General features: G+C 50.7%; 3 protein-coding genes across 3 annotated transcripts in view; 1 reads left to right on the top strand and 2 right to left on the bottom strand.

The window, feature by feature from the left end:
- LOC127055794 (2-5A-dependent ribonuclease-like) overlaps positions 1-18,830 on the top strand; it is an 821,333-nt gene extending 802,503 nt beyond the window's left edge. Inside the window, exon 8 of the transcript XR_007775624.1 lies at positions 18,821-18,830. The gene's annotated coding sequence lies outside the window, so the exon portion shown is untranslated. The remainder of the gene's footprint in view (positions 1-18,820) is intronic.
- CACNA1E (calcium voltage-gated channel subunit alpha1 E) overlaps positions 1-27,467 on the bottom strand; it is a 318,389-nt gene that overhangs the window by 254,639 nt on the left and 36,283 nt on the right. The gene's annotated exons all lie outside the window — the stretch shown is intronic.
- LOC127055833 (uncharacterized) lies at positions 448-26,152 on the bottom strand. Its single transcript, XM_050963283.1, has 2 exons — positions 24,408-26,152; positions 448-663 (listed from the first exon to the last, which is right to left on the bottom strand). Exon 1 carries the CDS (start codon positions 25,719-25,721, stop codon positions 24,408-24,410), a length of 1,314 nt encoding a protein of 437 aa, XP_050819240.1. The 5' UTR covers positions 25,722-26,152; the 3' UTR covers positions 448-663.

Raw genomic sequence — 27,467 nt, 5'->3', positions numbered from 1 at the left:
AATTCTCTGCTGGTGTATATGGGACACATGATGCAGCTACAGTTACTTCAATTGCTATCTGCTGATCTAATCTACGTGATCTAACTTATATTGTAACGTGAACACAAACACAATCAAGTAGATAAAGACAAGGAGGGAGCTGAGTATAAAATAGCCAATACATATTAAAGGTCTGTACCTCCTCAGGTCTAGCAGGACCTTTTTCTTCAGGCCTGCTATGTTTCAGCAAGGATCTCATCAGGCTAACGGTGTATGTGCATGTATATATAATGAAGGTACTTCAAACAAATCAGGTCCAGAAAAGACAGTTACTCACCTTTGTAACTGTTGTTCTTCGAGATGTGTTGCTCATATCCATTCCAGTTAGGTGTGCACGCGCTGCGTGCACGTTCGTTGGAGAAACTTTTACCCTAGCAACCTAGGCGGGTCGGCTGGGCGCCCCCTGGAGTGGCGCCGCTATGGCGCCCAATATATATCCCAGCTGACCCGGCCACCCTTCAGTTCCTTCTTGCCGGCTACTCCGACAGTGGGGAAGGAGGGTGGGTTTGGAATGGATATGAGCAACACATCTCTAAGAACAACAGTTACAAAGGTGAGTAACCGTCTTTTCTTCTTTGAGTGATTGCTCATATCCATTCCAGTTAGGTGATTCCCAAGCCTTACCTAGGCGGTGGGGTCGGAGTGAGATGTGGCGGTATTTAGAACTGCTACGCCAAAGGCCGCATCATCTCTTGATTGTCTGACTAGCGCATAGTGTGTGGTGAATGTGTGGACCGATGACCAGGTCGCTGCACGGCATATCTCCTGGATAGGCACGTGCGCCAGGAAGGCTGCCCGACACCACCTGAGCTCTCGTGGAATGTGCCGTGAGGTGGCTAGAGGGGACACGAGCTAGGTCGTAGCATGTGCGAATGCATGCAGTCACCCAGGAGGAAATCCTCTGAGAGGAGATTGGTTGACCCCTCATCCGTTCTGCGACCGCCACAAACAGCTGAGGGGACTTCCGAAATGGCTTTGTTCGCTCAATGTAGAAAGCGAGCGCTCTGCGTACATCTAAGGAGTGTAGCTGCTGCTCCCTCCGAGAAGAGTGTGGCTTCGGGAGGAAGATGTCCTGGTTAGTATGGAAGGCAGAAACAACCTTAGGGAGGAACGCCAGGTGGGATCGCAGGTGCACTTTGTCCTTATGGAAGACGGTGTAGGGTGGGTCCACCGTGAGAGCTCTCAGCTCGGAGACCCGTCTGGCCGATGTAATGGCCACCAAAAAGGCCGTCTTCCACGACAGGTACGTGAGCGAGCAAGTCGCCAGTGGCTCAAATGGCGGGGCGTGAGCCTGTTCAGGACCAAGTTAAGGTCCCAGGTAGGAGCAGGGCGGCATACGGGGGGGAAGAGATGCTCCAGGCCTTTAACAAATCTGGCGACTAAGGGGTGGGAGAATACGGAGCGGCCACCCTCTCCTGGTCGAAAGGCGGATATGGCCGCTAAGTGTACCTTTAAGGAGGATGTCGCCAGGCCCTGCAGAGGTAGTCTAGGACCGTGGGAATCGGGGCCTGCGTAGGGTTCACCCCCTGAGTAGCGCACCAGCAAGAGAAGCGCTTCCACTTGGCCCTGTACGTTGAGCGAGTGGAAGGCTTCCTGCTGTTAAGGAGGATATGCTGGACCGGTGCGGAGCAGCTGAGCTCCGCCGCGTTCAGCCACGCAGGAGCCACGCCGTGAGGTGTAGGGCTCGTAGGTCCGGGTGACAGAGCCTGCCGTGATCCTGCGTAATCAGGTCTGGGTGGAGAGGAAGGGGGATTGGAGGGTCCACAGACAGGTCCAGCAAGGCGGTGAACCAGTGCTGTCTGGGCCACGCAGGTGCGATCAGGATTAGATGCGCTTTGTCCCTGTGTAGTTTCAACAGGACTTTGTGCACCAGAGGGAACGGAGGGAAGGCATACAGTAGGTGGCGGGTCCATGGCAGGAGAAATGCGTCCGTGATCGACCCGGGAGAGAGACCCTGAAAGGAGCAAAACTCCTGGCACTTCCTGTTGGACTTGGTCGCGAAGAGGTCTATGCGGGGAAAGCCCCACCTCTGGAAGATGGAATGGATGACATCCGGTCTGATCGACCATTCGTGGCATAGGAAGGATTGGCTGAGTCTGTCCGCCAGTGTGTTCTTGACCCCTGGGAGGAAGGATGCCACCAGATCTATCGACTGGGCTATGCAGAAGTCCCAGAGTCGAATGGCTTCCTGACATAGTGGAGACGAACGGGTTCCCCCCGTTTGTTGATATAGTACATGGCCATTGTGTTGTCCGTGGGTACGGAAACACAACGGCCGTGTAGGCGTCGTTGAAAAGCCTGGCAGGCGAGGCGGACTGCCCTCAACTCCTGGACATTTATGTGGAGTGACAGCTCTTGGGACAACCAGAGGCCCTGGGTACGCAGGTGCCCTAGGTGGGCCCCCCACCCCAGGGATGATGCATGGGTTGTTAGAGTCATCGACAGTTGCTGTGGACGGAACGGCATCCCCACACATACTAGGGATGGGGTCAGCCACCAGTCGAGGGAGCGGAGAGGGTCGGGGGGAACTGTCACCAATACATCGAGGTGGTCTTGCCCGGGCGGAATACGGAATGAAGCCACGTTTGGAAGGGCCTCATTCGGAGCCTGGCATACTTCGTCACGTAAGTACATGCAGCCATATGCCCTAGTAGTGTGAGGCAGGTGCGAGCCGAGGTGATTGAGGAGGCCTGCAAGCTCCGTATGATCACGACGATCGTCTGGAAGCGGGGTTGAGGTAAGTAAGCCCTGGCTTGAGTAGAGTCCAGGGTCACGCCTATGAAGTCCAACCTCTGTGTGGGGACCAGGCTGGATTTCTCGGCATTGAGAAGCAGGCCTAGCTGGGAGAAGAGGTCCGTAACGGCCTCGACATGTCGCTGCACCTGCGACTGGGAGGACCCCTTTAGGAGCCAGTCATCGAGGTACGGAAAGACGTGGATTTTCCGCCGACGGAGGTGGGCGGCCACAACAGCCATGCACTTGGTAAACACCCTCGAGGCCGTTGAGAGGCCGAAGGGTAGGACTGCGAACTGGAAGTGCTGATGTCTGACCGTGAAGAGAAGGTACTTCCTGTGCGGTGGAAAGATGGCGATATGGAAGTACGCGTCCTTCATGTCGAGGGCGGCATACCAGTCTCCAGGATCCAGGGATGGGATAATGGTTCCCAGGGAGATCATGCGGAACTTCAACTTAAGCATCCATTTATTGAGGCCCCGCAGGTCTAGGATGGGTCTGAGACCTCCTGGACTTGGGGATCAGAAAATATCGGGAGCAGAACCCCTTGCCTCTCTCGCCTAGAGGTACCTCCTCTATAGCTCCCGCCGCGAGGAGAGAACGAACCTCCTGCAGAAGGGTTTGCTCGTGAGAGGGGTCCCTGAAGAGGGACCGGGAAGGGGGTGAGGAAGCAAATTGCAGATGGTATCCGTGCTTCACTGTGCGTAGCACCCAACGGTCTGAAGTTAACCGGGACCACACCGGGAGGAAGTGGGAGAGGCGGTTGGAGAAGGTAGGGGAAGGATCCTGTCTTGCGTCTGGTACGCCGTCCCCGGGCGCACCTTCAAAAGCCGGACTTGGAGCCCGGTGGTGCCCTGGAGGGCCCTTGGCTTTGGCCTCCCTGGGAGCCGGATTGGCATCTGTGGCCCCCTCAGCCAAGCTGTCTACTGAGGTCCTGCCTCTGACGGGGTGGGAAGTATGGGCGTCGTGCTTGGGGCCTGAAGGGTCTACGCTGGGTGGAAGGTGTATGCATCCCCAGCGAGCGTATGATGACTCGATTGTCCTTCAGGTTTTGTAATTTGGAGTCCGTCTTGTCCGAGAACAACCCTTTCCCGTCAAAGGGTAAGTCCTGGACTGTATATTGGAGTTCCGGAGATAATGTGGAGGCTTGAAGCCATGAAATGCGCCTCATGGTTATTCCCGAGGCCAGGGTTCTGGCTGCTGAGTCAGCAGCGTCGAGAGAGGCCTGGAGGGAGGTCCTGGCCACCTTCTTACCCTCCTCCAGGAACGCATTAAATTCCTGGCATGAGTCCTGGGGTAGAAGTTCAGAGAACTTACCCACCTCCGCCCATATATTATAGTTATATCGGCCCAGTAGGGCCTGCTGGTTGGCCACACGGAGTTGCAAGGCCCCAGCCGAATACACCTTGCGCCCCATGAGGTCCATTCGCCTAGCTTCCTTGGCCTTAGGGGCCGGAGCCTGTTGGCCGTGCCGTTCCCTGTCGTTGACAGACTGGACAACTAGGGAGGAAGGAGGAGGGTGGACATATAGGTACTCGTACCCCCGAGAGGGTACCATGTACTTCCTTTCCACTCCCTTAGCTGTCGGCGGGGTGGAGGCTGGTGACTGCCACAGGTTATCAGCGGTAGACTGGATAGTCTTTATGAATGGGAGGGCTACCCGGGTAGGTGCATCGGCTGAGAGGATGCTCACTACTGGGTCCTCAACCTCTGGGACCTCCTCCACAGGTAGGTTGATATTAAGGGCCACTCTACGGAGGAGGTCCTGGTGGGCCCTGAGGTCTATCGGTGGGGATCCTGACGCTGAAGACCCAGCCACTGCCTCATCTGGCGAGGAGGAGGAGGATACTCCGAGGATGAGGGCATCCTGTGCGGTCTCCTGCTCCTGGACTGGTTCCTGCTCGAGTTGACCCAGGCAGTCTGGTGGCGGCTGTTTATCCGACTCAACCACGGGGGGGGGCGGGAAACAGTGGCCTCTGGCACCCGATGTTCTGAGGCGGTAGAACGTGTCTGGGGCACGGGGGCACCCTGGGTCTGATGATATGCCCAGGGTGTCCAAAAACCCCACTGTTGGGCACCCTCGTCCTGCGGGCGGGGGTCCTGGAACACTCCCAGCGGTACTTCGGGATCCTGGTCCCGTTCGTAGTAGCTACCCGCCTGGGACGATGCCGACGTGCCTCTAGATGGCCAAGGTGGAGCGGCGAAAGTCGGTGCCGAGGTACCGACAGACCTTACACCTCTGGGTAGTGGTGACCGGTGTCGGTATGGGTGACGGTGTTGAGAGCGAGACTGGGACCTGCGACCGGCTCGGTGCCGGGAGGTCGACTGGGATCCCGAGTGCCTCTGTCTCGATCTGCTCCTGGAGGCGCGGCGCCCACCGCGGTGCCGTGAGCTGGAGCGGTACCGGGAGTACTGGGTTGACACTCGGGACGTCGACCGGTGCTGGGAGCCTGACCGGTGCCGGGAGCGTGAGCGGTACCGAGGTGACCGGTGCCTGACCGGTGCCGAGGTGAACGGTGCCGGGAGCCTGACCGGTGCCAGGACCGAGATAGACGTCGCGAGCATGAGCGACGCCTCGATGTAGAGCGTCCGTGGGACCGCGATCTGGAGCGGTGCTGGTCTGCTACGCTGACCGAAGCTGGTCTGGTCAGGGTCGGTTTGCCCATGGAGTGTAGTACCCGCACCGGCGGTGCCGGGGGTAAGGGCAACGGTGCCTCGGTGATCGCGATCAGATCCCTCGCTGTGGCAAACGTCTCCGGGGTAGAAGGCAAAGCAGGCTCTACCACGGTGTGCACCGGGGAGCCACCAGGTGCCGGACTCAACGGCCCTCGTGGGGTCGGAGTCAACGGTACCGGCTTAGACGGTGCCGCGGCAGGTATCGGTGCCGGGCGATCCGTCTTTGGCGCAGGCTCTGACTGCGAGGCAGCTGGTGGCGGGATGATCTGTGCCTTTGCTGCCTTCGGCCTCGGGGAGAGGGAGCGGCTCAGAGTCGGTTTCGGTGCCGGCTTCTTGGTGGCAGCGCTCAGTGCCGTGGCGGTGCCCTTGCTTACCGGCTGACTTGTGCTCAGTGCCGAGGGCGGAGGTGTCAGGGCCGCTTCCATAAGGAGCTGTCAATCTAATGTCACGCTCCTTCTTGGTTCTCGGCTTGAAAGACTTGCAGATTGAGCACTTGGCCAATAAGTGCGACTCCCCAAGGCACTTCAAGCAGGAGTCATGGGGGTCTCCAACTGGCATGGGCTTGTGACAAGCCGAGCCGGGCATGAGCTCCGGCTCCCGGTGCGGGGAAGGGGGGAGTCCCCGATCCCCTCAAACTACAACTAATAACTACACTAATAACACTAGATAACTGACTAACTAATGTACATATATATGTACAACAATAAACTATAACTACTATATACAACGATAGCGAAATGAGCTGCTAGGGAGTGTGGAGGTCAGCGAAGCCACGCTCCACAGTTCCAACGACCGACACGGGCGGTAAGAAGGAACTGAAGGGTGGCCGGGTCGGCTGGGATATATATTGGGCACCATAGCGGCGCCACTCCAGGGGGCGCCCAGCCGACCCGCCTGGGTTGCTAGGGTAAAAGTTTCTCCGACGAACGTGCACGCGGCACGCACACACCGAACTGGAATGGATATGAGCAATCACTCGAAGAACACATTTTACAGCCATGCCCAGTGTGTCTAAAATGCTAACACATCAGGCTGGTAGCTGTTTTACAGGCACGTGGCCCAGGTGCAAATGACCTTGCAAGGCAGTGGAGAACCAGGCTCCTTGAGAAAGATTTTCAATGGCACAGATGGGAACTAGGCACCTCCCACTGAAAGTCAATAGGAGTTGGGTGCCTCGCTGCTGTCTGTGTCTGTTCAAATCCACCACTTGTCTGCATGGAGCTTGTATAGTTTTAGCACCAATGAAACCACAAAGCCACCCTTCAATGTTACCCTGGTGGGGTGCCCATCACAAGAAAAAAAGCCATTACAAGACACACATACACCCCATCAGTAGGGACAATACCATTAATTTTTAAAACTCCATGGTCAGAAGTTGGATTCCCAGGGTGTCTCCAGTTAAAAGCAACAGTGTGTGTGAATTACAGTATGCTTTACACCATTGTACAGCAAATTACACTTTTCACTTAATATGGTTTGAAACGCCTCTCCCTCCCCCATTGTTGACACTGGCCTCACTGCCTGGCATGGCTGTTCCGTGGGGCTTTTGGAGATTGTGGCAGTTAGTTAAATATAGTTGCATAATTTATAGCTTTGTATTAAATGTACAGGCCTCTCTGATCTCTTGTAAGTACAATTTCTCTTTGAATAAATGTATGCTTTTGACCTTGGGAAGTCAGTTTCTTGGGTTTGCCTAGGTGACAAGTCCAGGCACTTATCCAAGCGGATGCTGTTTAGGAGTCATTAAAGCCAACAAAGGAAAGTCTAATAATTATGTAGGCAGTTCCTGGGGGCGTGATGGGTGTAGGAAGTAATATGAGTTAGACCAAACTGTTATTGAAAGAGGAATGTGTTTTAATGAGCAGACAGCAAAAAGGAAATACCCGTCTTGATCTGGACTATGGGATGAGGTAATCCCCTAAATACTAACGGAGATTTAAACATGTTAACCGCCAGAGCCTTGGGGCTATAATGGTAGGATCTTTAGCTATAGTGAGACGCGTACCTTTCTTGAACGAGAGTTGAGAGAAAACAGATAACTCTGTAGCCATGGGGGAAAACACAAAGGGCCAAATTCTCTGCTGGTACAGCAATCTTCGGCACTTCTAGGAGTCCCTTCCACCCAGGGATCTCAGAACACTTTGCAAAGAGTGAGTGAAGTTTTACTCACCCATAGGAACTAGGAAGTGTTATAACCTTTGTACAGATGAGAAAACTGGGGAACAGAGAGGTTCAGTGGCTTGCCCAAAGGCTGTGCAGTTAGCCAATGCCAGCGCTGGGAACAGAATTCATGACACTTTCCTTTAGCCATGCATGCACACACCTCACCATGCCCAGTTTCTTATGACATTCACCTTTATGAGAAAGAAATGCTATGACAAGGATGCTTCCACAAGTCAAATTAAAGGTCAGAACAGGAGTCAGTCACTATAAAACCTACCATTTTCCTCCTCCTCACTGTTCAACACTAAACATGCTGTAGGGTCAGGAATGTTTGGAAGATGTAAAAGTCACAGGCTCCAAATACTGCTGAACCTGTAACAACTTGCAAGTTATGCCAATGAGATACTGAGGGCTTCATTCTCATTTACACTAAGGCCCCTTCAGACTGCTCTGGCATGGTGATGGTGCTCCGAAGTGGGTGTGAATTATATATTTAAACCCAGTTTAAAGGCCCTTAAAGCAATGTAAAGGGGCACTAGAGTCAATGAGAATAAGGCCCATATGCACGTTGGGCAATCTTATAAAAACTTGGAGAGATGGGCATCACTGTGATATCAGAGCACCTCTACCTGCAAACAAAAAGAGGACTTACAATTTGATGACAGAATATATGTTAAGCCAAGAAATGTGATTTTTTCGAGGGCTAAAATAATTTAAACAGCTTTAAAGGGAACACTGGAAAAATCTGCCAATCCAGTGTCATGACATTGAAAGAACACTGAATAGCTTTTGCAGCACTGGAACAATCGGAACTGCACCATGCCACATCAAGGTCACCAGCATCACGGTACAGGGCTGCCTGGGGGAGGGGGGGCGTGCATGTGGGGCAATTTGCCCCAGGCCCCACAGGGGCCCCGCAAGACCTGGCTGAGAATCCCTTCCTCGGCTACTCACCCGGTGGCGGTCCAGGTCTTCGGCGGCACTTTGGCAGTGGGCCCTTCACTCGCTCTGGGTCTTCGGTGGCGGGTCCTTCAGTGCTGCTGAAGACACAGAGTGAGTGAAGGACACGCCGCCACCGTGGACTCGGAGCGCCGTCCAGTGAGTCCGAGCACCGCAGCAGGTGGCAACTTTTTTTTATGTCTGCTCCCCTGCTTTGCCCCAGGCCCCGTGAATCCTCTGGGCACCTCTGACATGGTTAGGTGTGCTATCACAAACATCACAATCGAAAGCGTGACCTCTGTACCTTCCACCCTTCAGCCACTCCGATTCATGCTTAACACCATCCCCAGTGTTTTTTGTCCTGTTGTCTTTGTTTTCTTTAAAAAACAGAATGCTACTTAAAATAAGCACTCAGAAGGGCTTGGTGTCTCTGCATGGAAATTTAGTAGGAACTTGGTTCACAGTGGAATCTTATTCTTGATGTATAAAACACGGATGGCAAGGGGAAGTGGAAATTAGGGATCTGCACATATCTCATGGCTGGGCTGAATATTTATAGCCTTGCTGTTCACAGTTAACTGTCTGGTAGCTGTATATATTGGCAAACAAGAACTCCATTTAGTGACAGTTAAGGTTCTGGCAGGACACACCACATCCACCCAAACCCTTAAAAGAATGGAAAGAAGGTGGTAGAGGAAAGGCTTGTGCATTCTTTCCCACCTTTGTATTGCCTTGAATACTACTGATAAAACATTCCAGTGCTCTATAAGGCTTTTCACTTCCATCTCCACCACACCCCCAAAAGCCAAACATACCCTCAACTTCAAAGTTGCCCTCTAGCATTCCAACTGGAATAGCAGATAAGGCAGGGGCCACATGATGAGCAAATGAAAAGAAAACAAAATATTGAATAGTTAAGTGAACACTGTCCATTCTGTGCACTGAATGAGGCAGGGGTCGTGTGGAAAAAGTAGTATTGGACCATATAATTAAAGACTGTAGCCTAATGCATATGCACAAGGGGGGGCGCAAATTAAGGTTGCAGAGGCAACATTCATTCAAGCTTTTGAGTGCTTGACTTTGCAACCTTAATAATGTTGTTTTAGTGTAGTTCTTGTGTGTAATTTCCTCTGTTTTTAGAAAAAAACTGGAAACCCCCTCCCCCACAAATTCCATCATGTGACATCCTACTGACACCCACCTGGGTCATCAGCAGGGTTGGAATCTTTGGATCACTGCACAGACCTCTGCCACTGGAGCTACCAAAGTAGCTGATAGCAGTAGTAGGCTGTCATCCTCTATGAGGATCAGCACTAGAGGAGGAGGACATACACTTTGCCAGATAGTTGCTGAAAGCAGAGAAATGGGGAGACTCAGGGACTTTGGATTTCATTCCAGGTTCTGGAGGGGGGTGTCCTCTCAGTCACAGACACTTCTTCCTGTTCTCCCCACCACAGGATTGACCTCATCTGCTCTGTACCTGTCTGGGACCCTGTCTTTTCCTTACCTTTGGTTCCATGCCCGTCTAATTTTTCCTTGCCTATGCAGTCCCAGTCTCCACTCATGATTCTCATGCCAGTCCCAGTCTCCTTGCCAAGACAATCCTAGTCTCCCCTCTGGGATATTTGTCCAAGTCCCAATCTACCCCTCCCTATTCTCAGTCCCAGGTTCTTCCCCCACCCCACATCCTCGTCCTGTCTCCTTGCCCAATCAGTTTCTCCCTCAAGTTCCTCATCCACTCTGTCTCTCTCCCCTCCCTCCACTCAACTAGCTCCCAGCCCTGGTCTTCCTCCTCAGTCTCCCCTTCCAGTCTCACTGTCTCCTCTCACACTAATTGCTCCCCAATTTTTTGTCCAAGTCTCTTTAGCTAGCCAGCCTTAGTCCCCCCCCTCCCTCGCATACCTCACCTCCCAACTCCATCTTTCTTCCTCTACCCCCTTCCCTCTCATACTGGTTACTAGTCCCACTCTCCTTGTCCAGCCAGTACCAGTATCCAGCTATTTTTCCAACCTTGGTGTCATCTTCCCCCTGCCCCATCAGCCAACTGGCTCCCAGTTCCCCTCACTCCACTTCCCTCACAAGCTCTCAGTCCCACTCTCCGTGCCCAGCCCATCCTCCCCTCATCTCCTCACTGGATTTCTGCATAGTCCCCTTGACCAACCAATCCCAGTCTTTTCCCCCTACCAACTCCCAGTCAGGGTAATAACCAGAGCGGGGCAAGTGGGGCAGCCACCCAGGGCGCCAAGGTGCAGAGGCAGAACAATGGGGCACAAGCAAAGGTGACATGTAAAGCGTGACACAGCAGGGCTCGGGGAGGGAGTGACACCCGCATTCCATGACTCACTTCAGTGGACCACACAGCCTGTCTGGGTTGGGGGGCACAATAAAAATATCTGGAGGGAGAACATGACCCCCACACATCACCTCTTGGCAGAAAAATGACCAATAGAGAGGTGGGGGGCGAAATAAGCTTGCTCAGCCTCGGCACTAAAATGCCTACTTAATGGCTTTGCTCCCAATCAGTTTCTCTTCCTTCCTCCCCCTCCCACCCCCAACTCCAATCCCAGTGTCCTTGTCCCATTCTTCTACTTTCCTTACTCCTGGTCCAGCTCTTGTTCCCCTTGTGCAAGAGTCAGGCAGCTGCCTCCTCCATGCTGAAGGTGTCCGCAGGATGGGATCACAGGAGAAACAGGACCCTTGGGCTGGGTTCCAGTGCCCAACCCCATGAGAGGCCAGAGCAGCTGGGAACTACAATTGCAAGGAAAGTCCTGCTGAGCCCCAATATCCCTCAGCTGGCACATGCTCAGTTGCTCTCTAGAGATGGCGTGTGCACCATCTGGTCACATACAGAAGCTGTGAGAGGCTCGCCCATGCTCAGTGAGAACAGAATATTTGGAGATTTTTAGCTGCTAAAGTTGTAGACATCTCCACCAAGCATGTGCAAAACTGCAATTTTTCAAAGGCTTATAAGTTGTCCAATTTGGGTGGATTTTCACAGGAACAGCAAAAGGGCACATCCCTGATGCAACGGCCACCATCTTGGCACACTAAGTCCCCGCTTCAAAGCCTGGGGGTGTAATAGCTTCTCAAAGAACATGTCTCAAGAAGTTTTTAACATGGGCAAAACATTTGTTCCTAGCCTTGGTCTTGGAAACGGCTGACTCATTTTGGCTGAACTTAATCCAAATATTCAGCATGAGGTAGACATTCAGCAAGGAAAATTTCACCATAAATCATTAGTTTGGTAGAGTTATAAGCAAATGAGAGAGGGTCTTATAATGGGAAACATTGGGTACCTTGATAATATGCAGCGCAACTAGCCCCATCTATAACATTGATTTAAACCTGTCAATGTACTATTTTTTGTATTGCAGTAGTGCCTGAGTAGCACCACACATAGACCCAGATCCCATTGTGCTAGGCGCTGTACAAAGAGAACACATACACAAAAAAGGCAGTTTCTGTCCCATGGAGCTTTCAATCTAAGTAGTTTCAGAGAGTGTCCCCATGCAGAGTTGTACCAATTTAAATAAATCCATTTAAAACCACACCTTTAGTTAAACCCATGCAGCTCTGTGTGTGGATCTGCCCTAACTGCGGTCAATTAAGTGGTCTCACTGAGTCGTTTATACAGACATGGGTGCAATATCAACTTGGGTAATTAAATTTCCAACCACTGATCAGCTGTAACCAATCATCCTCACACTCCTGGGAGCTGGCAGCGACATTTGCTCCTACTCAGATACCCACTTTCCCCATCTCAGTGCAATGCCCATTGCTAGTGATAACTATCCCATTGTGTCAGTGATCGAGGGGACATTCCCTGGTCTCTCTCATGCAATCAGTAACTGGTGGAAATCTTCCACTTTATACTCAATACGTTAGCCCAGGGGTAGGCAACCTATGGCACGTGTGCCGAAGTCGGCATCTGAGCTGATTTTCAGTGGCACTCACACTTTCTGGCCACCGGTCTGGGGTGCTCTGCATTTTAATTTAATTTAAATGAAGCTTCTTAAACATTTTTAAAACCTTATTTACTTTATGTACAACAATCATTGTTATATATTATAGATTTATAGAAAAAGACCTTCTAAAAATGTTAAAGTGTATGAGTGAATAAATGAAGACTTGGCACACCACTTCTGAAAGGTTGCTGACCCCTGCATTAGCCTCTTTCCAAGAACCAACCTGCAACCTCAATCCCTTGAGCACCTGGCTCTCAGGCTTGTGAGCACAATGACCTCTCCAATGCATACATCCAAAACAAACTCATTTTTTACCAGAGTGCACAGGGTTTGTCTCTATAAGAGGTTAATTCCCCATATCCTCCCCTCAGATCGTCTCTAGTTCTGTAACAAACCCAGGGAACAAAGAGAGGGGTTGGTTCTCCCCTTCCATGTCTCCTGCTCTAGTTTTGTTTTCACAACAAGAATAGGAAACTCAGGCTGCATGTTCACCGCAGAGCGTAGCACTTCTTGGGCTCACTCCCTCTGCCCTCGGCTGCTGTGCTTTACAACACGTCCAAAGAGGCATGAAATAATCAGCTATTAATAAACTGTCCAGAGTGCCCTGCTGCTTTATTTGGCTTTCAGTGCCGGTCTCTAATTAGCATGCCAAGTCACATCTCTGCTGCTGAAGTCACCTTTCCACTGGATAAAAAAATAAATCGTGCACCATCCTTGTCCCAGACCTAAAGACAAGACACGCCCCTTGCAAGGTGCAACCAGACCCCCTGGTGCTGTTTAGCTCAGGTAGAAGAGATTCTCCTTTTGACTGCCTGGTGACTCCCGCCACACATCCCTTTGTCTCCTCTTCCTCCTTCCCCTACCCTCACCCCCTTTATGAATGGTGCTTCCACATCATGGGTAGAGGCATGATGTGGAAGCACCATTCATGAATCACCCAGACAAGCTGTCTACTTGTTGGGAGGGGGGAATCCTAACAGAGGAGCTGAACAACTAGACAAGTTGTACAGGGACAGCATGTGAAGTGTTGCCAGACCTTAGATAGGAAGCTACAAAACAGGGATAACATACTGGACAGTGGATCAGGGGACTTTTAATAAATTCCTTTAGACAAAAATCAAGCAGCCTCTTAGTGTTGTTTCAAATCTCTCCAATACAGCACTCACCTACCTCTGTGCTTTGCAAACCCCACACGAGGTCCTGTGATGGAAGGTGCTATAGAAGTGCCAGCCAAGTCAAAGAACAAGTAGGATACCTTGGGCCAGATCCTCAGCCCCACCCTGGCAGCATAAAGCTGACATGTAAGTGGCACTCTAGAGCCTGCTATGGCACTCGTCCCGCACCCAAACACAGGAGCCTGCACAGAGGAGACTGGGGCATCCCTACCACCTGCCAACCCCTGGCTTATAGAACAGCTCCTTGGGACATGGCTGGCCAGCCATCAGTTTGAACAGCCTCACATTGCAGACCTGACCAGGCCAGGCCCAGAGATCAGGATAGTGTAAAGGGTGGCTTAAGGCTAGCCCTGGCCCCCATCCCCTGTGGAGCTGAGTACAGTTCAATCAGATGGAGGATTTGGCCCTTTGTTTGAGGTTGCGTCTCGTATCCATCCATGCCTGAATGAGGAGAGGCTGAGATCACACGTACAGGTCTCTCCTGAGGAGACTCCCTTTCCCTGAGAAGTTCTCATCCCCTCCTCTTATGTTCTCTCCTCCTCTCCCTAGGCCCTGTATGACCCTACATTGGCAAGGAAGAGGGGTTAGTTAGCTGGAGAGCAATGCAAGAGGCCATTCCCTACAGGACATTTGGCCCTGCACACTGGGATACACCAAGGTAACACACTGAGAGGCCCACCTAAAGCCTTTCTGACACAAATACCCCCACTTAACAGCAGCCATGAGCACAAGCCAAGAAAGAGCAGGTGCCTCAAGGAAAGTAAGGGCTTGCAGTCCCCAGCAGCGGGAGTAGAGATGGTGGGACTGAGGCCCCGTTAGACACCCCTCCTTCCCAACAGAAGAACCATATGGGATGGAAACTCACAACCTGATCCTCACTCTCTGGTAGCCTGCGGCCCCGCACTTAAGGAGCCAACAGTCTTCACCAACACACCTATATGCCCACACACCTCAGTCTACTACTCCACCATCCAAAAAAACCCACTCAGGAACCCAGCCACTTCCCAAGCTCATTGCACCATTCAGCCTCTGGACAAGGAGGGAAGGAAAACCCCACAGATGCCTCACTCCATCCTCCTCATCTGAACTGTGTCATTGGGGTGGATGCATTTTTCCTGCACCAGGAGGGAGCAGTGAAGGAGACGCATCCTCCACCCCCTTCAGTCTCAGCTCGGAAACTGATTCTTCAGCTAAATCTCCCCTAGAAGAGCACAAATGGAATGAGAAACTTCAGCACTCACAGCCTTCCCAACAGCCTGGGTCACTGGGTGATTCAGCTCTCTGAAGAAGGAGCTCAGGCATGCTGAGACAAATTCCCTGCTCTCATCAGAAGGCTGGGAAGGAAGAGGATCCCAGAAGAGTCAGGAGGGGCACATGCGACATCTCAGAAGATGACATTTCCATAGTCTGATTACCGAGAGGAATTACAGAAAGAGGTTCCAGATTCTTAAACCCGCAGCTGGGTCGTTTGCTACCATCACATTGTTTGCTCTGCTAGTGCATTCTATCCCCTTCCCCCGCCTAGTGTCTATATTGCTACTTAGACTGTAAGCTCTTCAGTGCAGTGTTCTGTGTTTGTACAGTGCCTAACACAATGGGGTTTAGATCCATGACTGGGGTTTCTAACTGCTATGATAATACATAACACTAAAAGTGCTATGGCTGGTCACAGAGAGATTTCAGGCAGACACCACAACAGGTAACAAGACCTGTCAGTTTCAGCCACAGAGAAAAATCTCTGTTCTCCTTCCTGCTCCCCACACCCACATCTCTCATGCAGCTAGAAATAACTACTTCCCACCAGAGGAAGTAATTCATACACTACAGAAGTCTTTCTTCATTCAGTGTAGTCCTGTCTGGCAGGGTCTTCGGCTTCCATTGGTGAGGAAGGGGGCAGCAGGCCAGGAAAACTGGATTTGTCCTTCCCTTCCAGTTCCATTGCCAAGGGCAGGGAGAGAAATCAGGAAATGGGGCACTGATAGTGCTGTGCCACGTCATCCATTTTACCTGGGCTCAAGGACTGTCCTGTCCTCTTCCGTTGGCCAGGAAGTCTGTTGACTGGACTGTGGACCCTAGCAAGACTGGACTGTGGACCCTAGCAAGACCACATCTGAATGTTTCCCTTTCTTTTTAAGGGGTGCCAAAGGGTAACATTGGCCAAACACTTACCCACCCAGAGTCCTCTCTCATGCAGGCCTCTTTTGTTCCACCTGTACATTAGGCTGCTGGGGGAGATGAAGCAGTCTGAGGATGACCTGCAGTTCTACATCTCTCTTGCATCAGACCTAGAAGGCAAACAGTGTCTTGACTGTCCCAGGCCTTGTCTACATGGGCAAGTTGTACCAGGTTAGCTAAATCAGTTTAAATTCACAACTTAGGTTAAACTGGGCCAACTTTTCCATGTTGCCAAGGCTCTGGTGCCTGATTCAGAGAGGGGCTGGGAGGAGAGCAAGCTAGATGAGGCTCAGTCCAGATCAGATGGAAATTATGCTGCTTGGCAGAGGGTAACATCTAGAAAATATGATGGGGATGGCATGGGACCATCTATAATTCTGTCAGTGAGATCTGCTACTTCGTGGTACTGCTACACTCTCAATTGCTTCGGCAGGCCCAGGTGGGAATAGTGACCAAAAAAGCTTCCCCCCACCCCGCTCCCAATCTGGTTTGGCACGACTACCGGAACCATTTCTCTCCAAGCCACAGTGACTCTGTGACCTGGATCATGCCCGCAGGGCTGCTCTAAGGGTCACCAGGAACTGCCTGAGTGCTGAGGTGACTGGCCCCATCTCCTTTCTCTCAGGAACACTCCCTCTGCTGGATGCTGAGAGGGGATGTGTCACCCAGACGGTCCCTCCTCGACTCAGCCAGCATTACAGCTGCTTGGGATCGCTGGAGCGCACAGCATAGACAGAGGGAGAAGTAGAAAGCACAGGGAGGAAAAAACAGGAAACACAGCAAGGGACAGAAGAACTGTATGAGAGAGAAAGAGAGACAGAGAGTGAGAAGAAAGGAGAAAAGTGCTAGGTACCCAACAGGGAGGGAGTAGGCAGGAGAGTTAATAAACACAGCCGTTCCCTCTCTGTGTTTGACAAGCCTCCTCTCCCTGAGCCTATGCTCTATGTACTCCAGTGAGGGAGAGACAAGGTTTAATTGGAGGATGATTCCTAGGAAAAGGGTGTGGGGGACAAACAACCCAGCTGACAAGCCCAGCCTCCCACAGCAGCACAGATGCTGCTTCAAACAGGACTGAGATGTGCTAATGACTCTCCCTGACACTGGCAGCTGGAGCTGAGGCTCCAAGGGGAAGGCAATAAAAAGATATGCCAGGAAATAGCGACAGAACACTAGGCAGCAAGTCCCGAGCTGTGACATCCGCCGGAAGCCACCTGTTCATTTCCATTTAGCAGCCAGGTACTAATCAGCACAAGCTCTTTTACAGAGAGATATTCGCACTGGGGAGGGAAGAGAGCATTTAAATGAAAAGCGATTTACTTTGTAATTGTGTGCACTCCCTCTGCAGTTATGGGCACTGGCACCAATCAGTAGTTTTTATCCATTTCTTGCTCCTGCCAGATCCTCTATGCTGCTCCCAGTCTCAGCCCTTGAGATGCCTTAAAGGGAATATGGGTCTTATTCCATTAAACTAGGGGTCGGCAACCTTTCAGAAGTGGTTTGCCGAGTCTTCATTTATTCACTCTAATTTAAGGTTTTGTGTGCCAGTAATACATTTTAATGTTTTTAGAAGGCCTCTCTAAGTCAATAATATATAACTAAACTATTGTTGTATGTAAAATAAATAAGGCTTTTAAAATGTTTAAGAAGCTTCATTTAAAATTAAATTAAAATGCAGAGCCCCCTAGACCAATGGCCAGGACTCAGGCAGTTTGAGAGCCGCTGAAAATCAGCTCGCGTTGCACCTTCGGCACACTTGCCACAGGTTGCCTACCCCTGCATTAAACAATGCCTTCTCATATGGGCCTCTCACATGTTCTGCTTACAAAGAGGACATCTGCTTGTGACCACGAATGGAGCTTGCAAAAGAAATGTCCACCTCCAACTAAAAGTGTCTACTATAACCTCAAATCAAGGTACCAAATTACTGGCCCACAATAAGCTATAACGAACACATTCAAAGCTCTAATTAAACAAGGGTGGTTTCTAAGGCAGAGTAAGGGAACACTAAACCCTATAAAAAAAAACTCAAATCATGCAAGGGGGATAAAAAGAGGAGGCTCTCTTGCACCACCAATGGCAGCTAAAGTTGTACTCTGTTCTCTTCCTGAAATCAGACAGACATCCAAAAAAGAAAAAACTAACCATCTGCTAAGCCAAATCTAAAGTCTACAACTAAGAGAAAAGAAAAAAGGACTGATCAACTCCTGACATGCAAAAGCAGCTCAGGTTATTTGCACCATCAAAACTAGTTCTCATCTAAAACCAAATCACATATGTTAAAAACTCGAACAACCTAAAAGGCCTTTTTTATAGAATTCAAAAATGTTTGAATTCTCTAACATTTTATGAAAGTGTACATTTGTGTGTCACTAACCGTTTCCCCAGGTTGACACGAGGACCCTCCTTCCCCTGCTCCCAGTCTTTTATTTAATCAGTAAAAGATTATTTTGGGTTAAAAGCATGTTATTCCGAAGCCGCTAGGTGCCTAATTTAAAAATCACTTTGACATCTGTGTAAAAGCGTCAAAAAATGCAGACACTGTATTGGTGTAAAAAAACTAAATAAATAAGGCAAGCAAATAAAATCTAGGTTAGGTTACATGTTAAAAAACTAAAGGTAAAATACCAAAGTGAAAAGCTATTTAAAAAAATCATTCTAAAAGTTACACTCCCTTAAAACAAAGGCAAGAGTCAGCTTCTGCTTTTAACACATTCTTAGCCCAATTAACTACATTTTAAAAATGTTCTTCCTTAACTTTCCTGCAAACGATTAAAGTAATTCTTATGTTAACACCATAAACTAAATTTAATTATTGTATATACTTGTTCATTAGCTGTGGGGGCAAGGAGAGGCAGCACAGCCAGCAGAGCCAGAAGGGAAGAGTCGGGGCCAGAGTCTCTCCACTTCTGGCCACACTGCTCTCCCTCTCAGCCTCTGAAGCAGCTGCAGCTCCAGGGCTGGCAGGCTGCAGCCGTGCCACCCGGTCTGGCCCACCAGAGCAGGCCAGAGCAGCTCCAGCCAGGCCAGAGACATCCTCCCCTGGCCTGCCCCAGCTAAGGTGGGAAGGGATGGGGAGAGAGTGGGGGCCCCAGGCTACGGGTGGGGTCATGTGGGGGTGGTCACAGGGGTTACTTCCCCAACCCCCAGGTTCTCCCCTCCTCAAAATTTCCCCACCAGTTGCTGTCCCAGCCCGTTAGGGTAAGTAGCTGGCGCTCCGGGACACTGTTTACTTCGGTTTACCTCTGTGCCAGCAGATGGTCAAGGTAAATAAACCATCTCCGCCTGCCAGCGGCTTATCCTGATGGCCTAGGAGCCAAAGTTTGATGATCCCTGAATTATAGGGTTGGCTTATGAATGGGTCATTAAAAATTTCCATTTTCACTTATCCATCTTGCAGGGGTCGGCTTATAAACGAATCACCTTATGATTGAGTATATATGGTACTTATTATAGTAACTGGCAAGATAAATAAATTAAATAATCTATTAAATTTAAATTGTAACTTTAATTTAATCACTACATTATGTTATATTTAATTAGTTTAGAAAAAATACAAATAAGTTAATTAGTAACATTGGTACAAAGCTTCATTTTATTTACTACTACTTCTTCTAATGAATCTATAAAAGCACACTAAACTGGGTCCTCTTTCAGACTCCACAGAAAAACAACCTATCGAAAGATAAGGGTACGTAGCTCCTGGACCCATCTTTTCATTAAAATCCCATTTCTACTACTGTTACCAAGGAAAAGAAAACAAAGATCCAGGACTCCAGGCTATTTCCCAGTCTCAGTCCTTTTAAAGGATGATGGGTTTAGGACAGATGTGCCCCGCAGACCGTAGTTTGCCCACATCTGGCCCACAGGACCGTCCTTCCCAGCCCGAGCCCCTGGCTGGGCAGCTAGCCCCCGGCCCCTCCCTTGTCGTCCCCTGCAGCCACGCCGCATGTGGCAGAGCTCTGTGCGGCTGGGCTGCATGCTCATGCCAGGTAGCGTGTTTGGCTCTGGCTGGGAGACATGGCTCCAGACATGTTACTCTGAGTGGCATGGTAAAGGGACTGGGGTGTTGGATAAGGGGTAGAGGGTCCTGGGGGGCAGTCAGAGGACAGGGAGCAGTTGGATAGGGCAGAGGTTTGGGGGGGCAGGGGATGGGGAATGGGGGGATTGGATAGGAGGTGGGGTCCTGGAGGGCCTGTCAGGGGTGTGGATAGGGGTCGGGGCAGTCAGGGGAAAGGGAGGGTTGGATGGGGGTGGGGCTAGGCTCTTTGGGGGGCACAGCCTTCCCTACCCGGCCCTCCATACAGTTTCACATTCCGATGTAGCCCTTGGGGCAAAAAGTTTGCCCACCCCTGGTTTGGGACGTTTACGGTACCATCATCTGCCCTACTGATCAGGAAGTCACCGATTCAGAGTTATGATTTCACTCCTGCATCAGCTAGAAGGATGAGAGAGAAACTCTCCCAAACAGCGTTTATCCTTACCTCACGTGGCTAGGAAAACAAAAGGCAGCGCTGCCAGAGGTAAAGGGAAGGGACTCATTCCATCAGATTAGTTTTCAAACGCAGATGCCAAGTTTAGGGCACTTAGTTCTGTACTTCAATACTCTCATAATAAACAGCAACCCTTCTATAGCGCTTATCATTCATGTTTAAGATAGACAATACCTTCCCGAGAAGGCGATTGCTGTACTTGCCAAAGGAATATTGTATGATTGTGAAAATGCTCGTGACTGAGCAGCTAGGAGATGGCCTCGAGACCCACTCACTGTGGAGACACAGTACACACGATCAAGTTATCTGAGAAGCCCTACGCTAGAGAAACCCTCTGCAGTTTCTCCCAATTGCAGATTGATTCCCAGAGCACTGGTGTTTTGGACCCTGAATGACAGAAAGGACTTGGTTTGATTCTCACCACTTAACCACAGCCTCTCCTGATAACGGAGGAGCTGATGCAACAGGCTTGAGCCCCTGTCTCGATCAGCTGTGGATGGTCCAGAGCTAGAAAGAGACAGGCACTGACCCTCAGGCTGTCCTGATTACAGAGGGTCCGACACACTGCTGTGCTAAAATGTGCATTATAGCCTCCCTCAGTTGTGTAGGGCCCAGCACAAGAGGGCACCAAGAAGCAAACTGTAGCCTCTCTGACTCAGAATGCACAGCACCAGGACACCAAAGATAAAACTGCCATCTCTCTCAGATAATGAGGGTCTGACATTCCCTACAGCAGCAGGGCCAGCTGGGAAAATCAGAACCACGGCTGCTGTTAAATTCTCAGAAGCCAGCACTTGGAAACCAAGTAAACAACTTGAAATCCTGTTAAATCAGATTCTGGGCTAATCAAAGGGCAAGACATCACATTCACAGTGGCAGCCTGTCACCATATCATGCCAAACAAAGATATTAAAGCAGAAATAAAACTGCTCACACTATTGATAAATATAGAGATAGCTAGGCCTACTGACTGTTTTCTAGTAATGTGCTACCTGGTGGGTAAATTACATAGCTATAAAGTGGATCTGAAATTGCCAACATACTGTATCCTTTCTGTCATTAATTCAGGTTCCCCAATGTGAAGCTTTAAACCAGAAATGAGCAATGGAGAAATCAAACGAATTCAAATCCCAAAGAAAATTACCAACACAAAAAAATCATAAAAGAAAAGTATGAAGCGCAGCAGTAAGTTTGCACAGAGAAAGTCACTGAGGGAGCTCAATTTAAAGGGACCTGTCAGGTAATTTGGACCCAAAATGTTGGGTTTGTGAAAACTTGTTCAAAATTAACATGAAACAGAAATTAAAATAAAAAGTATCAATGAAAACAAAGGCTTGTTGGATTCAAAAACATTACCAGGAACATAGACCATGGGGCTAGTGCATGACAGCCAAAGCTGGAAAGTGACTAAAAGGAAGGTTAGCTTTGTAGAGCTAAGGCAGCAGCCCAAGACTGAGGAGGTCTGGGCTCAATTCCCACAGATTCCCTGGATCATGGTGAAATTTCTAAGAGAGCCCCATGCGCAATATGCTGATGCGTTTTGAAAATCTGACCCCTTATTCTGGTTCTTAAATAGGAGCCAAGCTGTTTTGTGGATCTGGTCCCTACTGTGGCTGCTGAGCTTTGCTGAAAATCTTGCCCTTATCTCTCTGGTGTCTCAGGTCCCCCAAGCGTAAGATGGGGACAATAATGCTACCTTATTTCATGGGGGTGTTGTAAAGGAGGAACTCATTCACGTTTGTGAGATGCCACAGTGATTTGGGCCATCCAATTAGAGAGAAGTGACACCAGACAACACTATCAGCAAGGATTTGTTTATCAGTAAGAGGGGTCACCAATTTTTAAATACACATTTATTAAACTGACAGTGTCCTCTTGACCTGATGTCTTGCAGAATCACATCTGACAAGTATGGGCATCTGTGACAGGGAGTTTTACAGCAGGCCATCCCTGCCTGTCCCTTCTCACCAACAGCCAGCAGCAACAGCTAAAATCCTTCCTGAAGCTGCTCAACAGCTGAAAGGAGAAGGGAAAGGGGGCTGGGCCCTGGAGCAAATAAGCCAATGCCAGCAGTGCAGCCCTTCACATGCAGCAGTGCAAGAACCCACTAAATTGCTGAGACATTCTGTCTCAACCCAATGACCTATCTGTCGCTCGCACCAGTTAAAGCTAGACAGTACAAAGCCCTGAGAAAGCCCATTCTAAACAGGCCTCTAGGGCATGGTCAGAAGGCTATTAACTTTCCACCTCTAATCCTATGATATACTAGACAATAGACCCTTGTATGTCAGTTAGCCAAGTCATGCCTGATCAAGGCCAGACTAGATGTCTGCTTTTAAAAAAAAAGACTCTGCGGCTGGAGTTGACTGATCAATAAACAAAGACTCTTTTAAAGATGATTGATTTCCTGGTGCTGAACTGTATTTATACCAGCGTGTGCAGTGTACACATGCCAAGCAGACTGTCCCAGTTCCAAAAGAGCCACTGGATACATCTCATGCATTTTTCAAGCTGTTTTATTCCCTTATTGTTCCTAGTAAACCCACAAACACACAAGTGTTAAATCGTAATCATTTTAAGGCTGGTAAATATGTACTGGGTTGGGAAGTGGAATGTTCTCCTGCAGGCCTATTCCATGTACCAGAGGCATCATGATGGTCCACTGGGATTTCATTGGCCGTCGCTAACCAGATGATGGAAGAGAGAATGAGCAAAGTCAAGATATTAAACCCACTAAGTCTTTCATGGCACTGCTTTCCACACAGGGTGAAATTCACGCCAGTGCAGAGCACAACGCCCACAAGCTAAACGCAGGGCATATGTGGGACTTCAGTGATGCACAGGGGTGAAATTCATCCTCATCTTTTGCAACCCAGAGCCTGGAAAGAGTCTAAGCTGACTTAGTCAATTCATAAGCAATTCCAAACTCTTCTCACCCCATTCTCCAAACTCCTTGGAATGGTGAGTGCATGACTAACACATACAGACACACAGGTCTGGCGGCCCTGTAGGGACAGTGGCTCTAAAAGGCAAGTGAAAGGAGAGCTAGTTATAAAGTGCTCTCAGCTCCAAGATGTTCTTCCCAAAATCCCACTTGGGGGGTCACTGAAGAGCGGGGATCTCTCAAATGCTGCAGAACTTACTGAGGTGCAACACGGAGCAACGCAAGTGCTGTTTCTGAATAGGTTGCTCTATTTAACCATGAATTTTCCAGTTAGGGGAATTCAAGCCAGATTACACATCACTTTAATACAGGATTCTGGTGGTTTAATTAAATCTTGGAAGCCATAAGTAGTGCATTAGTGACATGAATACCAGAACAGGGAAGAAATGGCTGCAATAATTCTTAGCTGCATGAGCAGAGGAGAACACACAGTCTAAATAATGACACAGTGGTCTGCTGTATTAATTAGATCATTTATAATAGCCCTATGCAGGAGTGCTGTACTACAACGTGATCAGAATACAGCACTGTGTACTGGACACAGAAAAGACTGCATTCTGCCATTTATTATAGCTTGAACATCCTGGGTTCTCCTGCTCTAAGACAACCACATTACCTCCACTCTCCACTATATTATACAGCACTCACCAGGGAGAGACAGCTGCATTACCTCTGTTTTCCACCAGATCATGGTACATAATGCAGGGTCCTCCAGCACTGAACAATGACCACACCTCCTTCTCTAAAAAGACGGTTACTCACCTTTGTAACTGTTGTTCTTCGAGATGTGTTGCTCATATCCATTCCAGGTAGGTGTACGCGCTGCGTGTGCACGTTTGCCGGAAACTTTTTACCCTAGCAACTCCAGTGGGCCGGCAGGTTGCCCCCCAGAGTGGCGCCACTATGGCACTAGATATATACCCCTGCCGGCCCACCCGCTCCTCAGTTCCTTCTTGCCGGCTACTCCGACAGTGGGGAAGGAGGGCGGGTGTGGAATGGATATGAGCAACACATCTCGAAGAACAACAGTTACAAAGGTGAGTAACCGTCTTTTCTTCTTCGAGTGATTGCTCATATCCATTTCAGCTAGGTGATTCCCAAGCCTTACCTAGGCGGTGGGGTCGGAGTGAGAGGTCGCGGCCTGGAGTACTGCAGAGCCAAAGGCCGCATCATCTCTGGACTGCTGAACCAGGGCGTAATGGGAAGCGAATGTGTGGACCGATGACCAGGTCGCCGCCCTACAAATCTCTTGGATCGGTACGCGGGCCAGGAAAGCCAGCGATGATGCCTGTGCTCTGGTGGAGTGAGCAGTCACACGGCCCGCTGGAACGTGGGCCAGGTCGTAGCAGGTCCTGATGCAGGAGGTAACCCAGGAAGATAGCCTCTGGGAGGAAATTGGCAGCCCCTTAACCCGGTCCGCTACCGCCACAAATAACTGGGGGGATTTGCAGAAGGGTTTGGTCCTGTCCACATAAAATGCTAGCGCCCTACGTACATCTAGCGAGTGGAGCTGCTGCTCTCTGCGGGACGAATGGGGCTTTGGGAAAAAGACTGGGAGGAAAATCTCCTGATTAACATGGAAAGCTGAGACTACCTTGGGAAGAAAGGCAGGGTGAGGCCTCAGCTGTACCTTGTCTTTATGGAAGATGGTATACGGCGGGTCCACTGTGAGGGCCCTCAGTTCGGACACTCGTCTAGCTGAGGTAATGGCCACTAGGAAGGCGGTCTTCCACGAGAGGTAGAGCAGGGAGCAAGTAGCTAATGGCTCGAATGGAGGGCCCATGAGCCGAGTTAGGACCAGGTTGAGGTCCCATGAAGGGGCTGGAGGGCGGATTTGTGGATAGAGCCGCTCCAGTCCCTTCAGGAATCTCACCACCATAGGGTGGGAGAAGACAGAACAACCGTCCATTCCCGGGTGAAACGCGGAGATGGCCGCTAGGTGGACCCGGAGGGACGACAACGCTAGACCCTGGGTCTTCAGGGACCAGATGTAGTCTAAAATAGTGGTGACGGGAGTCTCCACAGGGCGAAGAGCTTTCTCTGAACACCAGCAGGAGAAACGCTTCCACTTAGCTGAGTAGGTCGCCCTGGTGGAAGGCTTTCTACTGCCCATGAGAACCTCCCGAACCGGGGTAGAACAGCGCAGCTCGGAGCCTGTCAACCACGCAGGAGCCACGCCGTAAGGTGCAGAGACGGAAGGTCCGGGTGACATAGCCTGCCGTGGTCCTGGGTGATCAGGTCCCGATGTAGGGGCAGGGTAACTGGGTTGGCTACTGAGAGGTCCAGCAACATGGGGTACCAAAGCTGTCTGGCCCATGCTGGAGCTATGAGAATCACCCGGGCTCTGTCTCTGCGCACCTTGAGGAGAACCCTGTGTATCAGCGGAACGGGAGGGAATGCGTAACACAGGTGGGCTGTCCATGGGATCAGGAATGCATCTGCTAGAGACCCTGGTTCCCGACCCTGGAAGGAGCAGAATGCTCGACACTTCCTGTTCTGCCTGGACGCGAAGAGGTCCATCCGGGGACGACCCGACCTCTGGAAGAGTGAGAGGGCGACATCCGGACAGAGGGACCACTCGTGCGAACGGAAGGATCTGCTCAGCCGATCCGCCAGAGCGTTCCGCACGCCCGGGAGATAGGAGGCGGAAAGGTGAACCGAATGGGCTATGCAAAACTCCCAGAGGCGCATTGCCTCGAGACACAGGGGAGAGGATCTGGTGCCGCCCTGCTTGTTGATGTAAAACATGGTCGTCGTGCTGTAGGTGAACACCGCGACACAACGACCTTGAAGGAGATGGACAAATGCTTGACAAGCAAGGCGGACCGCTCTCAACTCTCGTATGTTGATATGGAGGTTGATTTCTTGAGGTGTTCACAAGCTGAGTTCTCTGGGTGCCACAGTGCGCTCCCCAGCCCAGATCTGAGGCGTCCGTGGTCAGGGATGCCGAGGGTTGGGGCGGATGGAAGGGGAGCCCCGCACAGACTACGGACTGGTCCAGCCACCAGCGAAGGGAGTCCAGCACCCTCTGAGGAACGGTGACGACTGTGTCGAACGAATGTCTGGCCGGCCGATACTGCGCAATGAGCCATGATTGAAGAGGCCTCACGCGGAGACGGGCATATGCCGTTACGAACGTACAGGCCGCCATGTGGCCTAGAAGGGCCAGACATGTTCGCAGAGAGGTCAGCGGGGCCGCCTGCAAACGTAGAATGATGGCCGACAGTGACTGGAACCTGGGGAAGGGTAGCAAGGCCCTGGCCAGGGTAGAGTCCAGAACGGCCCCGATGAACTCTATCCGCTGCGTGGGGAGCAGAGTAGACTTGTCCACATTGATGACGAGGCCCAAGGCAGCAAAGAGGGTGCTGATCCTGTCAACATGGGCGCAGACCTGCAGCTCCGATGTGCCTCGGATCAGCCAGTTGTCCAGGTAGGGGAAGACATGAATGCGGCAACGTCGAAGGTGTGCGACGACAACTGCCATGCATTTCGTAAACACCCTCGGGGCCGTAGAGAGGCCAAACGGAAGGACCGCAAACTGATAATGTTGGCGGCCGACCACAAAGCGGAGAAAACGTCTGTGTTGGGAGGCAATGGAGATGTGAAAGTAAGCGTCCTGCATATCGAGGGCGGCGTACCAGTCTCCGGGATCCAGGGATGGGATGATGGTTCCAAGGGATACCATGCGGAAAAGACGGTTACTTACCTTTGTAACTGTTGTTCTTCGAGATGTGTTGCTCATATCCATTCCAGTTAGGTGTGCGCGCGCCGCGTGCACGTTCGTCGGAGAAACTTTTACCCTAGCAACCCAGTCGGGTCGGCTGGGCGCCCCCTGGAGTGGCGCCGCCATGGCGCCCAATATATATCCCAGCCGACCCGGCCACCCTTCAGTTCCTTCTTGCCGGCTACTCCGACAGTGGGGAAGGAGGGTGGGTTTGGAATGGATATGAGCAACACATCTCGAAGAACAACAGTTACAAAGGTAAGTAACCGTCTTTTCTTCTTCGAGTGATTGCTCATATGCATTCCAGTTAGGTGATTCCCAAGCCTTACCTAGGCGGTGGGGTCGGAGCGAGATGTGGCGGTATTTAAAACTGCTACGCCAAAGGCCGCATCATCTCTAGATTGTCTGACTAACGCATAGTGATCGGTGAAAGTGTGTACCGAT

This window comes from Gopherus flavomarginatus, chromosome 7 (genome assembly GCF_025201925.1).
Source record: "Gopherus flavomarginatus isolate rGopFla2 chromosome 7, rGopFla2.mat.asm, whole genome shotgun sequence".
NCBI lineage: Eukaryota > Metazoa > Chordata > Testudines > Testudinidae > Gopherus > Gopherus flavomarginatus.
Note: the sequence above shows the minus strand (reverse complement) of the source record. Positions and strands in the feature narration are given on the sequence as shown.